General features: G+C 37.8%; 1 protein-coding gene across 2 annotated transcripts in view; it reads left to right on the top strand.

Annotated features, from left to right (window-relative positions):
* PTAR1 (protein prenyltransferase alpha subunit repeat containing 1) overlaps positions 1-15,605 on the top strand; it is a 51,213-nt gene that overhangs the window by 2,768 nt on the left and 32,840 nt on the right. For both annotated transcript variants that reach the window (XM_027549434.1, XM_027549433.1), the window contains exon 2: positions 5,021-5,190. In XM_027549434.1, the coding sequence (XP_027405235.1) occupies positions 5,021-5,190 (170 nt within the window). The remainder of the gene's footprint in view (positions 1-5,020; positions 5,191-15,605) is intronic.

Here is a 15,605-nt window from a genome sequence, read left to right as displayed (position 1 = left end):
GGTCGCTGAGGGTCAGACACGACTGAGTGACTTCACTTTCACTTTTCACTTTCATGCATTGGAGAAGGAAATGGCAACCCACTCCAGTGTTCTTGCCTGGAGAATCCCAGGGATGGGGGAGCCTGGTGGGCTGCCGTCTATGGGGTCACACAGAGTCGGACACGACTGAAGTGACTTAGCAGCAGCAGCATGGATAGGTTACCCCTTCTCAGCCTAAAAACAGGAAAATTACCTCACACAGTGTCTTGCCCTTAGTTGCCACTACAGACTTAACTACTATAAATATTAGACTTAACTTGAATCCCTGTGTTTCTTAGAAAATATATTGGCCAACTGAATGATGAATGTGAAACACTTTATAAACTGAAAAATACCATGCAAATGTTTGTATGGTTGACTCCTAGAGAATACTTTGGAAAAACAACAGACGGCTTGACCCAGAGAACAGGTATTAGCTTAATGTGCGGACTTTGGCTACCTGATGCAAAGAACCGACTCATTGGAAAAGATCCTGATGCTGGGAAAGATTGAAGGTGGGAGGAGAAGGGAACGACAGAGGATGAGATGGTTGGATGGCATCACCAACGCGATGGATATGAGTTTAAGTAGGCTCCGGGAGTTGGTGATGGACAGGGAAACCTGGTGTGCTGAAGTCCATGGGATTGCAAAGAGTTGGATGTGACTGAGCGACTGAACTGAACTGACAGACACTGTGCTAATGTGAAGGGCAGCTTTTTACAGTGCAGTTAGAGTCATGTCAAAGTTCTCTTGTCCAGAAAGTTACTAATTTTTATTACTGTAATATTGATTGAACTCTTATTGTTTATGAGCTACCATCTTTTCTGCTGATGCATGAGACTGGGTGCTCAGGGCTGGTGCACTGGGATGACCCAGAGGCATGTGATGGGGCGGGAGGTGGGGGGTAATTGAGGATGGGGAACACATGTAAACCCATGGCTGATTCATATCAATGTATGGCAAAAACCACTACAATATTGTAAAGTAAAAATTAGCCTCCAACTAAAATAAATTTTAAAAAAAGAAATAGGAAGTATAAAATACAGTTCTTATACTTAGGCACTTACAGAAATACCTATAATGGTGGAAATGTTCTTAATCTGTCCTATCCAAATCATAGCCACTAGCCATATATAGCTGTTGAGTGCTTGAAATGTGGCTAGTGTGAAAGAAGAACTAAAATTTAAATTTTATTTAATTTTGATTGATTCATACATAATGGGCACACATGCCTGGTGACAACTGTATTGCACAGCGCAGATCTAGATGGAGACATAAGACTGACCTTATTCCTCATGTTTAGAGAGCGTCTCTTATCTCTACTTTTCAGAAACATCACTTAAGCTGGAATAGGTCCAATTATTTATAAAAGTAGTATTTACCAGCTTCCTATTGGTGAGGGAAGGATAGTCCCCAAATAGTAAAACTGAACCATATAATGTGGAGTGACTAAGATTTTGAATTAAGCCATAAGCACTGTGACCTTGGTTAATCACTTAACCTTAGTGGATCTGTTTCCTCATCTGACAAAATGAGAGACTGGAGGAATGAAGCCCCTTCCAATTTCAGAATGATTCTGGAATTCTAAAGTGTCTGAAAAAAAGTGGGACTAGGCATAGGCGAAGTCTGAAGTCAAACACACTTATTTGGAATCTTACTGACCTACCTGCCTTTATAAAGTACATGTTATATTTTTAGGAAGCAGCATAGCACTGTATCTTAGGGTCAAATAACTTGACAAAGGCTTATTTGCTTTCTTTGCTTTAGCTTCCTATTATCTGCTAACCAATGAACTTTTCTGGTTGACTTCAGGCTCTTAACTGAATTAATGATAATATACTTCATCTTTGCCTGATACTTTGTAGCTTACCACATCCTTTACATTGTATTACTTGCTTTCATAAGTGGCAGGGAAAGGGTTGTCATTCCTGTATTTCAGATGAGGATACTGATGTGTGCCTACTCAGGTCCACATTGATCAGTGGTAGAATGGAGACTAAGGTCTATGCATCCTGCTACCTCTCTTCTAATGTTTTTATCCCCGTCCCCCAACCCCCACCCTAGTGCTTTGTATTCCCTGATATGACCATTTTCATTCTCTTTGCATGAGAATAGTTTTTGGGTTTCTAGGTTATAAACTTTGAAAGCTGGATGAAACCTAGCAGCCTGTTTTCCTTATTTAGAAATATAATGTAATACTTCCATTTTACAAATGAAAAAAAATGGAGGTCTGCTGGGGCCAAATGATAGGAGACAGAGATAATGATATATACAGAGAGAGATGTATTTATATCGTATTGACAGAACTAGGATTCGGACCTGCATTAGAAGGAAGTCAGAGGTAATGTTCTTTTGGAGAGTCAAGAAGCAGTAGTCTTTGAAAACTGTTTATTCGAATATAACACTGAAGTGCACTGATAATCAGCATTTCAGTAGCAGTTGTTGGCCACCTGCTATATCCAAGGCATTCTTGTTTTGTAAAAGCATTTCTTGGAAGAATAGTAGCCAAACTAAAGAAATGTGTTTTTTATTTGTGCAAATGGTTCTGTCCTTTCATTTAGGTACCAGTTTGTTAGTTGGGCATTTTATGTTTGGTGTCGTGAACAAGGCAGGTTTTTACATTGTGAATTTAAGTAAAAAATACTCCCCCAAAATGGACTGTACCCAGAAGCTAGAATTCTTTTATTCCTGTTACTCTAACATTCATATTGACTTTTGCAGCTTTTTAAGTTGTAAGTGGTTGTTAGATCTTAGAAAACAGATTTTCTTGAAATAATTACACTGAGTTTATTATTTTCTTTACTATAAGTCTATTTGTTTTTAAACAAATATTTTACATAGTAACACCTGAACCCCAGAAAATATCAGCAATTCAATCATGTATTTAGTCAGTTATAGACCATGTGGCTAGTTATCCCAATAGTGAGTTAGATTAGATTTCATATCACCAAATACAAAAATATATTTAGAAATACTGGACATTGGCCTTAGATGCCCTCAGCATTATTGCCCTATTCTTCCTAAAAACCTTATCTATATTACTGGAATGGCAAAGTGTGTTAACATTTTATTACAGATATTGACACAACTCCCCAGCAAAACCATCAGCTTTGTGTAGTCTGGGACCACCTTATTTTATTCATTTTTTGCATTTTCAGAACCTAATGCAGTATCTAATTCATTGTAGTATTCAGAAGATGTTTAGGTAATATTGGCATATTCAGGTGTACCAAAACACCCTGAATCAGCTGAGTAAGTTGTCAGGACAAAAAGCCTTAGGTCCCAAAGTCTTCTTGGGAGTTAGATCAGCTTGAAAGAATAGTGACTTGCAACCCCTAGCACACCCTCTTTTACTGATATATGCCTGTGTCACTAAAGAAGTGATCAGTAGAAAGTAGGTTACTTCTGAACTATGCAGTTAAGAGTTTCCAGGATGGATTTTATTTTAGTTCCACAGCCTCCCACCAGCTTGTGATGGTGACCTAACCAAAAAAAAGGAGTCTTTTCTTATAATCTGTAATCGAACAAGTTTCCTCTTTGCATCTATCAGCCAACACACTTTTGGCAGAGGAAGCCAAGAGCATGATAGATAATGTCACACACAAGCTCTGAAAAACAGTTCTTTATTCTGTTTTTTTAAAAACACATTTTAAAAAATCTGCTTAGACACTCTAAAAGTATTTATGTCAACTGCTCTTGTTAAAAGGCTTTTTGTTATTCATTAATTAAGGGAAGAACATACTGTTTGAGAAAGGATGTTTATAGATGAGAACTGTAAATTCTATATAATTGAAAGGCATGTGTACAAGTTTTACAAAAACATTTTGGTGTTTGTTGGTTCATTTACTGTGTAAGTCAACTGCCCTATGTATTTTTTTTTTTTCCCCCACGTTATCAAATTTTTAAAAATGTATTTATTTTTTAGCTGAAGGATAATTGCTTTACAGAATTTTGATGTTTTCTGCCAAACATCAACATGAATCAGCCAGAGGTATACATATGTCCTCTCCCTCTTGTTTGTTAAATCTCTGCCAATAATGTAAATTTTTAGTTTAAGTTGAGGTGAATCAATGGATTTCGAGGCCACCATAGAGGAAAATGATCAAATCTTGAAATATTTGTGGTTTAACAACATTTATTAGCATATATTTTTATTTTAGAAATGTGTAAAGGATTATAAAGAAGACAAAAAATGGCTCACAGTCTCACTGATAATATAATTTTATTAGTGATTTGGCCTACATATATTTGTTAGCAGGCAAGCATAAATACATTTTGACATTTTTAAAAAAACAAAGCTAATATGCACAAATAATTAGAAAATTTAAACTATATAAAAATAAAACCCTCTCTCCCAAAGATTCTTGGTATCCTTCCAAGAAAATTTTTAATGCAACTCTGTATCTTTTTAAAAGATTATACAAAGGAAATTTTTAATGCAACTCTGTATCTTTTTAAAAGGGCTTTGTGCTGTACACTGTGTTTGGCATTTTGCTTTTTTTGTGTCATACATCTTTGCACCCTTTCCATACCAGCATATGCAGATTTACCTCATTTTTTTTTTTACCACTGTATCACATGGATGGCCCATGTTTATTTTACCAGTCTTACATTGTTTGATACACATTTAGAGTATTAACAAGTTTTATTGCCATGTTGCTATGAATAGCCAATGAATTCTTATATCTTGGCATAGGATAATTTCTGACCAGTAGAATTGCTGTGTCAAAGTGTATATGTACTTTAAAAATTGACAGATATTTTCAAATCTCTATTCAAAGATTAGACCAGCTTTCATTCCTGTCACTACAAGTACAAATAGTATTTTTTCCATATTCTTGTGAGTATTAGGAAATTTTTAAATTCTCCCAATCCAGTGGGTGAACTGAATATTTGTAAGAAAAGGAAATACGTGCAGTTTTTTAATACTCTGTAGGATTTGAAAATTTTTTTTAAAGTTAGTATTCTTACCTTTAATTCTTTTTATGTTTTACATATTAAGAGATGAAATTGGCCTGATCCCGTGTCCTGAAGCTAGGTATAACCGGAGTCCCATAGTCCTGGTTGAAAACAAACTTGGTGTGGAGAGCTGGTGTGTCAAGTTCCTTTTACCGTATGTCCACAACAAGCTCCTTTTGTACAGAACAAGAAAGCAGTGGCTGAACAAAGATGGTAAGTATTGAGACTGTCCTTTTTCTTTGATTTTTCAGAAGCAGCATGAAGTATTGTAGGAAGAACCCTCTGTGATGTTGACATTCCTGGATTCTGGTTCTGGCTTTTTCATTCATTGACTGGGCAGGCTCTTAACTTCTCTGTCAAATGAGTTTGGACTCATCACTCATTTTCTAATTTTGCATCCATTGTGATTCTCTGGAAGGTACTTCAACCATGGTGCCAGGTTCCCTACTTCTGATTTTTTTTTTAATGTACTAGAGTCATTTGTAAGGTATTTGAAGAAAATATATGAGTAAAAAAGGTTTGAAAATTTGTGAAGTGAACTCTAGTCCCTACAAGCTCTGATTCTTTGGTTTCTAATCCTCAAGTAAGTTATGAGCAACAGAACTCATTTAGTAACAGTTCATGTGAGATAACCAAGGTTTGATGGTGGTGGTAATACTGTGAAGCGGCTCAGTGGTTTACGGTGGTGCTGTTGTACTGTGATCCCAGTTAAGCTCTGGCCCTCTGTGTCCTGTTCTGTGCTGAAATGAGCAAAAGAAAATCATCCCAGCCTTCCTTTCTTCTGCTTCTCTGCAGAGAAACTTCTTTGCTGCATCAGACAATCCCTGTTCATCCCACCTGGTGTCTTTTCCTTGTTTTCCCCCTGTGTCTGGTAAGTCGCTTCAGTCGTGTCTGACTCTGAGACCCTATGAACTGTAGCCCACCAGGCTCCTCTGTCCATGGGATTCTCCAGGCAAGAATACTGCAGTGGGGTGCCATTTCCTTCTCCAGAGGCTGCTAAGCCTACATGTACACAAATTCTGTTTATATTTTAGGTAAAAGAGAGACCTGAGTTCTCACTTTTTTGGAGAATACTCATCCAAGATCATATTTTTGACGATTTCTGTAAAGCTCCTTTCTCTTCCCACATACACCAGTACCTTAAATGTCTTGGTATGCCTGGTGGCTAATTTTGAATAAAAACTGTGTTCCTTAGAGAATTTTAATTATAAGTTCAGTAGCCATTACTACGGGCTTACTCATACCAGAAGCTGCTCTAAGTACTGTGGAGGATAAAAAGATGCATAATACATGTTTCCTTTACTCAGAAAGCTTCCAGTTGAATGAAAAACAATCTCTTAGTAGAGAACAGTGTTGCCAAAAGTGACATATTGATTTCCTTGTGTTCCTCTTGGCATTGTCCTTAATGTATTGTCATTACAGGTTAATAGCACTTTCCCTGTTTAGACCAGTAGGAAAAAGAATCTGATTTGAAGATTTAATGTGAAGTATTTTCTACTTCCTGTGTTTCAATCAGTTAGTCCACTGATATTTATTTATTAATTATAAGGCTATGTCTAAGTTTATTAAGTTTATGGCAAAAATTTAAAGGCATAGGTTAGGCATAAATTTAAAGGTAAGACATTGATCTGTTGGTAGATCCCCTTTCATTCTCCATTACCCTACTGTAGTTTTCAGTGACATTAAGTTACAAAGTAGCACCATGTGAATCCATGAAGTTGTTATTATTTTGCCTAACAAAGCTATATTGTGTATATTCTGGCACACAGAAATGTATAATTGAGCCAATACGTAACTAATTCTGTATGGGGAAGATAAATGATGATCTTGCATAGAAGAAAAGTATGAATTTTTAGTGTCAAAGGCTGTTGTTTCAGATCATTAGCTTTTGCTCGTTGACGTGTGCTAGCCGAACCTGCCTTCTTCTGTAGTCTTCCAAGTTCTTGTCTCTGTTTCCCTGTTTCTTGTCTTTCTGGGCAATGCACTGTAGGCTTTGCTAAATCATCTCATCATATAATTTTATCTTGATCAACCCAGGAGAACCCAGGTAGAAGATCAAACAGTTAAGCTCACTCACATGAATAGCTGACGTCTAAGATTTGAATTCTGATGCAACTGTGCGTGTATACAGGAGCAACTTGGTTTTATCCTAACCTGTATCCTCATGGAAGTAGTTTTCAATTTCACTTTTTGGGGAGCAGGGACAGCATGGTTCAGTGAGGTGTCATATACTACTTAGGTTGCATATTGTATTGGTAAAAATATGGAAGTGAGTTTCTGATTGACCAGAAAAGATACCTGAAAATGCAAACTAACTAACATAGAAATACTCTGCTAAACTTGAGAACTGAAGAACACAGTAGTGAATTTTACTCAGGAAAAAAGTTAAAAATATTAGGAAAAAGCAGTTGTTTCATGAAAATGTTATACTTTTAAAACTGTTTTTGTAGATATACATGTTTAAGAACCACATGAAGAAAGCTGACAATTTAAAAACAGTTTCAGAAATGTCAGTGTCTGTGTGATTGATCATGCCAAAATCCTAGGCATTCCCCTAAGAATGTAATCTTTAACTGCAGGTGACCTTTATTCCGTAGACATAAGTTTTTCCTTTTATCCAAACTGAATTTGTGTTCTCATTAATGTGCTGAATTCCTTAGGTGTTTGGAAATCACCTGTATTAGTCAGGATTCTCCATAGCAGCAACCAATAGAAAAAATTTTACATACATGTAGAGTTTTATATGTACAAAAAACAAGATTCGTTATGACAAATTGGCTCACATGATTATGGAGGCTGAGAAGTCCCACACTCAGCTTTCTGCAAACTAGAGACCCAGAAAAGCTGGTGATTTAATTCCTTGAGTCTGAAGGACTGAGAAGCAGGGAATCCAATGGTTTAAATCTCAGTCTGAAAGCTAGAGAAGATAAGATGAGGTGTCCTATCACAAGCAGACAGAGAAGAAGCAAAACAGGGCTGAATTCTGTTTTCCTCCTTTTGTTCTATTCAGAAACCCCAACAGATTGATGTTCACCCACAGTGGGAGGGCTGTCTACTGTAGAGTCTGCAGATTCAAATGTTAATCTCATCTAGAAACACCCTCACACTGATGTACTCAGAAATCATGTTTAATAATGTTTAATCTGTGCACCCCAGTCACATTTAACCATAGTTTAACCAAAACTAACCATCACAGCCTCCCTGATTAGTAACTTAGAAACTAATATTTTTTAAAAGTCTGCTGCAGTAATAGCCATGGTTTGAGAGAGGTGAGATACTGTAATTCTAATTTATGAAAAATCCATGACAGAAACAGAAAGCAAGGGAGCAGTCCATAGCATCGGAGTTCTGACTTGGCAGTCCCATACTCTATCCCCAAGTCACCCCTTCTCTTTTGCTCTTTCCTCTTTCTCACAACACCTGCTGTCAGTTCATCACTGAGCTCTCCCTTAACCCTTCACTTCTTTTTTTTTTTCCAATGTATTTATTTTTAATTGAAGGATAATTGCTTTACAATATTGTGTTGGTGTCTGCTATATATCAACATAAATCAGCCATAGGTGTACATATGTCCCCTCTGTCTTAAACCTACCTCCCACCCCGTCCCACCTCTATAGGTTGTCACAGAGCACGGGTTTCATCCGTTCACTTATTTCTCATCTGGACGAATATTATCACCTCATAGCTAGTCTACCCCATTTTTAGTCTCTCTTTAATCCGTGTTTATCATACCACTAATGAAGCATTTTAAACAACACTTCTTAGAAACACAGTTTGAAAGATTCTTTACTGAAATATCTATCTTCCTATTTCTTGATGTCTACAGGGTTAAGGTTGAGTCATTCTCTGTGGCATAGTATGCAAGGGCCTTCATGAACTGTCTGTAGGCTACATCCCCAGCTTTTTCCTCTTTTATAGTCAGCATCAGAGGTTGTAGACTCTCAACCCCGCAGGCTGAAGCCAGCCCACATGTTTATTTAGTTTCAGCTTATATAATGTTGTTAAATTTTTAAAAATTAATCGGATTAACATTCTAAATGGTGATGAACTTTTAAAATTAGGATGGAAATCTGGATTTCTCTCTTCACTTGAAACATCAGAAGTGTTGGGTATGTCCATTTTTGCATAGCCGTGGTTGGTTGGAAATCATTTGTTGTTCAGTCACCCAGTCGTGTCTCTTTGCAAGACCGTATGGACTGCAGCATGCCAGGCCTCCCTGTCCCTCACCATCTCCCAAAGTTTGCCCAAGTTCATGTCCATTGCATTGGTGATGCCATCCAGCCATCTCCTCTCACGCTCTCTTCTCCTTCAGCCCTCAATCTTTCACAGCATCAGGGACTTTTCCAATGAGTCAGCTGTTTCAACCAGATGACCAAAATACTGCAGTTTCAGCTTCAGCATCAGTCCTCCAACAAGTATTCAGGGTTTATTTTCCTTAAGATTGACTGGTTTGATCTCCTTGCTGTCCAGGGGACTCTCGGGAGTCTTCTCCAGCACCACAGTTCAAATTCATCAATTCTTCAGCACTCTGCTTTCTTTATGGTCCAGCTCTCACAACTGTATGTGACCACTGGGAAGACCATAGCCTTGACTGTACGGACCTTTGTCGGCATCATAGCTTCTGCTTTTCTTGACTAGACAAGCCTATTCTAGTTGACCACAACTTCCCATGTCCTTCAGACACTGAGGCAGTATCGTTACTACTTACTAGGTTTGCTTTGCCTCTTTTTTGCCATTTGTTTGAACCCTAGAAACGTTTGAGTTTGCAGCTATTTGATATACATTCCAGTCATACCACTGTTCCATTCTTGGACTTTGCTGTGTACCACTGCCTTAACTCCATGCCTTTGCAGAGGTCAGGTTCAGGTCTAATGTTGTTATTGTTGTATTTGCTAATACACACACTTGTGAAGCATCTTGACTACTCCAGGAAGCAATAATTACTCCTCTGCACTCCTGTGGGAGTCCTTATTCATTAGGAATTCGTAGTAGAACGTATCACATTTTATTGTAGTTGGTTATTTAAACAATGCTTTTCCCAGCTAGGTTATGAGTTTGTTAGAAAGAAGGGTTGTGGCTTGTCTTTATTTATTCATCACTGTTAATATAGCTGGGATCAAGATTACTGGGAGAAATATCAATAACCTCAGATATACAGATGACACCCTTATGACAGAAAGTGAGGAAGAACTAAAGAGCCTCTTGATGAAAGTGAAAGAGGAGAGTGAAAAAGTTGGCTTAAAGCTCAACATTGAGAAAACTAAGATCAGGGCATCCGGTCCCTTCACTTCATGGCAAATAGATGGGGAAACAGTGGAAACAGTGGCTGACTTTATTTTTCCGGGCTCCAAAATCACTGCAGATGGTGATTGCAGCCATGAAATTAAAAGAGCCTTACTCCTTGGAAGGAAAGTTGTGACCAACCTAGACAGCATATTGAAAAACATTACTTTGCCAACAAAGGTCCGTCTAGTCAAGGCTATGGTTTTTCCAGTAGTCATGTATGGATGTGAGAGTTGGACTATAAAGAAAGCTGAACGCAGAAGAATTAATGCTTTTGAACTGTGGTATTGGAGAAGGCTCTTGAGAGTCCCTTGGACTGCAAGGAGATCCAACCAGTCCATTCTGAAGGAGATCAGTCCTGAATATTCATTGGAAGGACTGATGCTGAAACTCCAATATTTTGGCCACCTGATGCCAAGAGCTGACTCATTTGAAAAGACCCTGATGCTGGGAAAAATTGAGGGCAGGAGAAGGGGACGACAGAGGATGAGATGGTTGGATTGCATCACCGACTCAATGGACATGGGTTTGGATGGACTCTGGGAGTTGGTGACGAACAGGGAGGCCTGGCGTGCTGCGGTTCATGGGGTTGCAAAGAGTCGAACACGACTGATCAACTGAACTGAACGTGTTCAGTAGACATTTGTCAGATAAATAACAAGAATTTGGTAAGCAAGAGGTTTTAGCTTAGTCTGGCTATTGATTCGGTGACGTATTCTATAATAATAAAAGGGTCTTTCTGGTATTTACCACATAACCTTACCTCAAGCCTCTTTTGTTGTGCTAACCTGCATGTATTTTAGAGGAAAGATTAATCAGTCCACGTTGACCTTGGATTTATTTTTCGGTGCATGGAAACGTATCTCTCTCAGAAACAGTTGTCAGACCCAGTGACCCATACCAGGCGACTGCTCACCTTGGGCCATTTCTAGAATGCAGTGGAGCCAAGAAAGCATATTGATTTTTCACTGATTGTTCTATAGCATCCTTGCATCTTCTTGTTACAGGTGAAATTTAGCTACTTCTTTTCCTGTGTATACTGTACCCTAATTCATTTTTTCCTTGTGATGTGATAATGAGCCAGTCATATATTGGAGTGAGTGTAACACGAAACAGTTATTTGCTGGTATATGTTCTGGTGTTTAGATAGAGATCTGTTTAATTTCAAGGGACTGTAGGGATATCAGTAGCTCACATCTTGGTATATAATTGATGAAATAATAGAGTCAACTGTTGATTTTTGCATGTTTATCTTTAGATCTTTGGTTCAGCCCTTACTGGAAGACAGCAGAGTAATGGTAGACAGTGTGCTAGGTTGGAAGGAGCATCTTCTTTACGAGAAACATATCTGGATTTAGACTCAATGTATTAGCACACTGAAATCATTTAACAGTGACTTTAAGCAAATAACTTAACCTCCTATTTCCACACCAAAAGAAGAGAATTCTAACAGATCTCAGGGGGTTGTTGTAAGTATCACATGTGAATTAAAGCATCCGGCACAGAAACCGGCATGCCATAGACTCAAGAAACACAGATTTCCTTTCTCTCATTTATCCAGAGCCAGTAGAAGAGTAGAAAAATACAAGTAATACGGGAAGGATTCTTAATTATGTCCAGTATTTATACCTTAATTATTTCTCCTTCCTTGGCCCTTTCCCATTTCAGATATTCTATCAATACATCACCCACACCTCTTGGATCTGACTGGAATGCTTTCTAAAAGCAGTCCCATCTGACCTTGAGTCTTAAATCAGGAAGAGTTAGCAGTTTGTAATGTATTTAGAGAACAAGTGTGTTTAGAAAATTGGGGCAGTGGGGTGGTGGTTTGAGAGAGTGCTCAGCATTCACTGCTCAGCCAGCTTAAGAGATTCTTTTCATCCCTCTGGTGGCATCCCATGCCAATATCCTTTATAACTGGGCTAGATACAGGCTTTCTAACAGGAGTTACCATTGAGTGCTTTCCCTGTGTCAGGTACTGCTCTAGCACTTCATGGGCATGAATCATCTAATACCCCTATGAGATAGCACTATTATTAGCTCAATTTTATGTATGAGGACAGCACTAAGGCACAGAAAGATTAAGTGATGTGCCTAGGAATTTCCCAGCTACTAGTAGACCTGGGCTCTGAACACAGCAGCTGCTGTTGCCCTCCAATAAAAGAAATGTTACTTTGATTAGCCTTCCTCTCTCTCCACACAGCCACAAATTGAAAAGTGGGGACTTGGGTATTTTCTGTGTTAGTTTTTGCCTGTGCTGCTATGGGAAGTATCTTGTGGAGGATGAAGTCATCTTCATTTATGGGTTGCATTAGAAGTATGAACAAATAGCAACTACGATTGATCACATACACATATTTTTTAATGCAGAAAAGGGGAGTCCCAGAAACTAAATAAACTAAATACCAGTTTATCATATTATCTGGGGTAGTGTGGTAGATTTTGAAAAACTGTGGACTTGAAGAAAAATTCCAGAGACCTTGCCATCATGTACAAACATTTTCATATAGTCAATTAACAACCAACTGGTGTTTGGTTATTGCTTACCATACAAGTTTAGAAATTTAAACCGTTTCATTGTGAGAACAACTGCTGCTTTTTTTTCTTTTTACTCCTGATTAATTGATGTTGAAAAAACTCATTTCTTGGTAAGTAGCAATGGTGGTTAGTTGAACAGATATTTATTGAGTCAAACTGTGTGTCAAACCACTCTGGAGAAATGGGATGAATCTCATTGCTTATAACACTAAGGTTAATGCTATGATCCCCATTTTACAGATAAGAAAACTGAAATTCAAAGACATTAAGTTACATGGGCAATAAGTAGAGAAGTTGAGATTTGAACCCAGGCAGAATGGCTTTAAGGCGTTTGCTGTGGGCAGACATGGAATTTTTTGGGGGCAGAGACCATATTTTTTTTCATCTTTGATGATTGAATGGCTAATTTGAAGATGTATTAAAGAGGACCTGCATCCAAAAAAATGTATAGCCTCATTAAGAGAACAATATTTATATGAGGTTAACTAGGTGAGATAGGGAGAAGGAAGTGGCAACCCACTCCAGTATTCTTGCCTGGAGAATCCCATGGACAGAAGAGCCTGGCAGGCTATATATAGTCCATGGGGTCGCAAGAGTCAGACACGACTTAGTGACTAAACCACCAGGTAAGATATACACAAAACACAGAGATGAAAGACTGCTTTCAGCCGAGTAGGTTAGGAAGCCTTCCTGTTTTAAAAAAATAATTGTTATCTATTTTTGGCTGTGCTGGATGTTCGTTGCTTTGTGTGGGCTTTCTCTAGTTGCAGTGAACAGGGGCCGCACTTCATTGAGGTGCGTGGCCTTCTCATTGCAGTGGCTTTTCTTGTTGCAGAGCACAGGGTCTAGGCATGCAGGCTTCAGTAGTAGTGGCTTGAGGGCCCAGTGGTGGACACGGGGGCTTTGTTGCTCTGTGGCATGTGGAATCTTTCTGGACCAGGAATTGAACCCATGTCTTTTGCATTAGCAGACAGATTCTTACACTGTGCCACCAGAGAAATCTGAGGAAGGCCTTTATAAAGAAAGGTGCTTTTTTTTTTTTTAAGTTCAGGGATAGGAGGACACTTTTGGCAGAGAGAATAGCAAGCAGATAAATCTGAGTTAATAGCCAAAGAAGAAAAGGTAGGCAGGTGGGCGGTACATTTAGGGAATGAAGGGGTTTGGAGCACAGCACACGAAGCGAAAGTAATGGAACACCAGCCTGATGAGGAGATCCGGACCAGATTCTAGTTTCCAGGTATATTTCTCCAGCATCCTGAGCTTTAGTCACCATGTGGAACCCATAATCTTTTAAGAGCAGCCTGTGTGGGAAGGTCCCTCTTTACCTTTGCTCATACTTTTTCAAAGCACAGTCTGCAGTGCCCTTTACTGTCTTGACTCATTTATAGTCTTTCCTGGGTACTCCACTGAGAATTAAATGCGGCTGCTTTGGTGCTCCTCACAATGTGGTATATGTTTTTATTTCAGTTATTTTAGTTTGCCTTCTAACTGTTTACATGTTCTCTCCAGCTAAAGGTTAGCCTTCTATAAGGCAAGATCAGGTCTTCCATTTCTCATAATATCCATTCTTTCAGTCCTGTGGCCCAGTTGAATCTCTGCACATAATTAATACTTGGAATATTTTGGAATTAAAAGAATAATGGTATAGAAAATTGTATTTAATTTCCCTGGTAAATACTAAATTAGTGCCTAAGAGTGAAAGAAGGAAGAATTTTATTAGATTGTTCTTTACGGACATATTGACATTATATAGTATATGCATTGATGTAACATAGTAAGTATTAGTATAGACCATGATACTTATGATGAGGAAGGTAAAGGTCAAAAGTAAAATGTGTGCTAATCCTACCTTTTGTTGCTCGTTTAGTAAAGTTATAGTACATTGTGAACGTGAAAGTGAATGTTGCTCAGTTGTGTCCAACTCTTTGTGACCCCATGGACTGTAGTCCATGGAGTTCTCCAGGCCAGAATACTGGAGTGGGTAGCCTTTCCCTTCTCCAGGGGATCTTTCCAACCCAGGGATCGAACCCGGGTCTCCCACATTGCTAACAATAAGTGTTCATCTTTTACTAAGATGATTGAGAATAGAATAACTGATTTTAGTGTTCACTAAAATATTTTTAAATGACAATAGGAATGTGTTTATGTGTATTTACTCTTAGATTTTTAAATTTTCTCTTTTATTCAAACACTGAGAATGTCCCAATTATTTATTGTAGACAAACATTTCATTTGCAGTTATTAAAAGCAGTCAGATACAGACATTGCCACATACTAATTGATCTGGGGAAATTGCTTAAACTCTCCAAATATCAGTTTCCCTATCTGTAAGGTGAAATAAAGGTATCTTGGATTATGATTGTGAGAATTAAATGAAATAATGTGAATAAATAATAATTTACTTGGTACACAATAATTCTAAATAATTATAAGTTTTTATTATTTTATTTACTTAGCATTTAATATGAGCTTGCTAGAGGTTATTGTATTTAGTATTATGGCTAGCTTGATCATCTTATCCTAAAATTCTCTTTTTCACTTTTACTAAAATGAAGATGATATGTCTAAATATTATTGACTTTGTGTTATTAAATATAGGTTTATGAAGGTTATTTAAGATCATGATAGATACATAATGAGTATGAATAGACTATACAATGAAAATAGAAAATAGTAAACAAAATGAAAAGATGTTCATATTAATAATTATAATTAAAGATTAGATTAAAACAAAAACAAAGTATAGTTTTTTTTTACCTGCCACATTCATTTTTTAAAATATAATTGTATAAATCAGAGTCATAGGG

Source organism: Bos indicus x Bos taurus, chromosome 8, assembly GCF_003369695.1.
Source record: "Bos indicus x Bos taurus breed Angus x Brahman F1 hybrid chromosome 8, Bos_hybrid_MaternalHap_v2.0, whole genome shotgun sequence".
NCBI classification, from domain to species: domain Eukaryota; kingdom Metazoa; phylum Chordata; class Mammalia; order Artiodactyla; family Bovidae; genus Bos; species Bos indicus x Bos taurus.
This window is presented reverse-complemented; position numbering and strand designations above follow the sequence as displayed.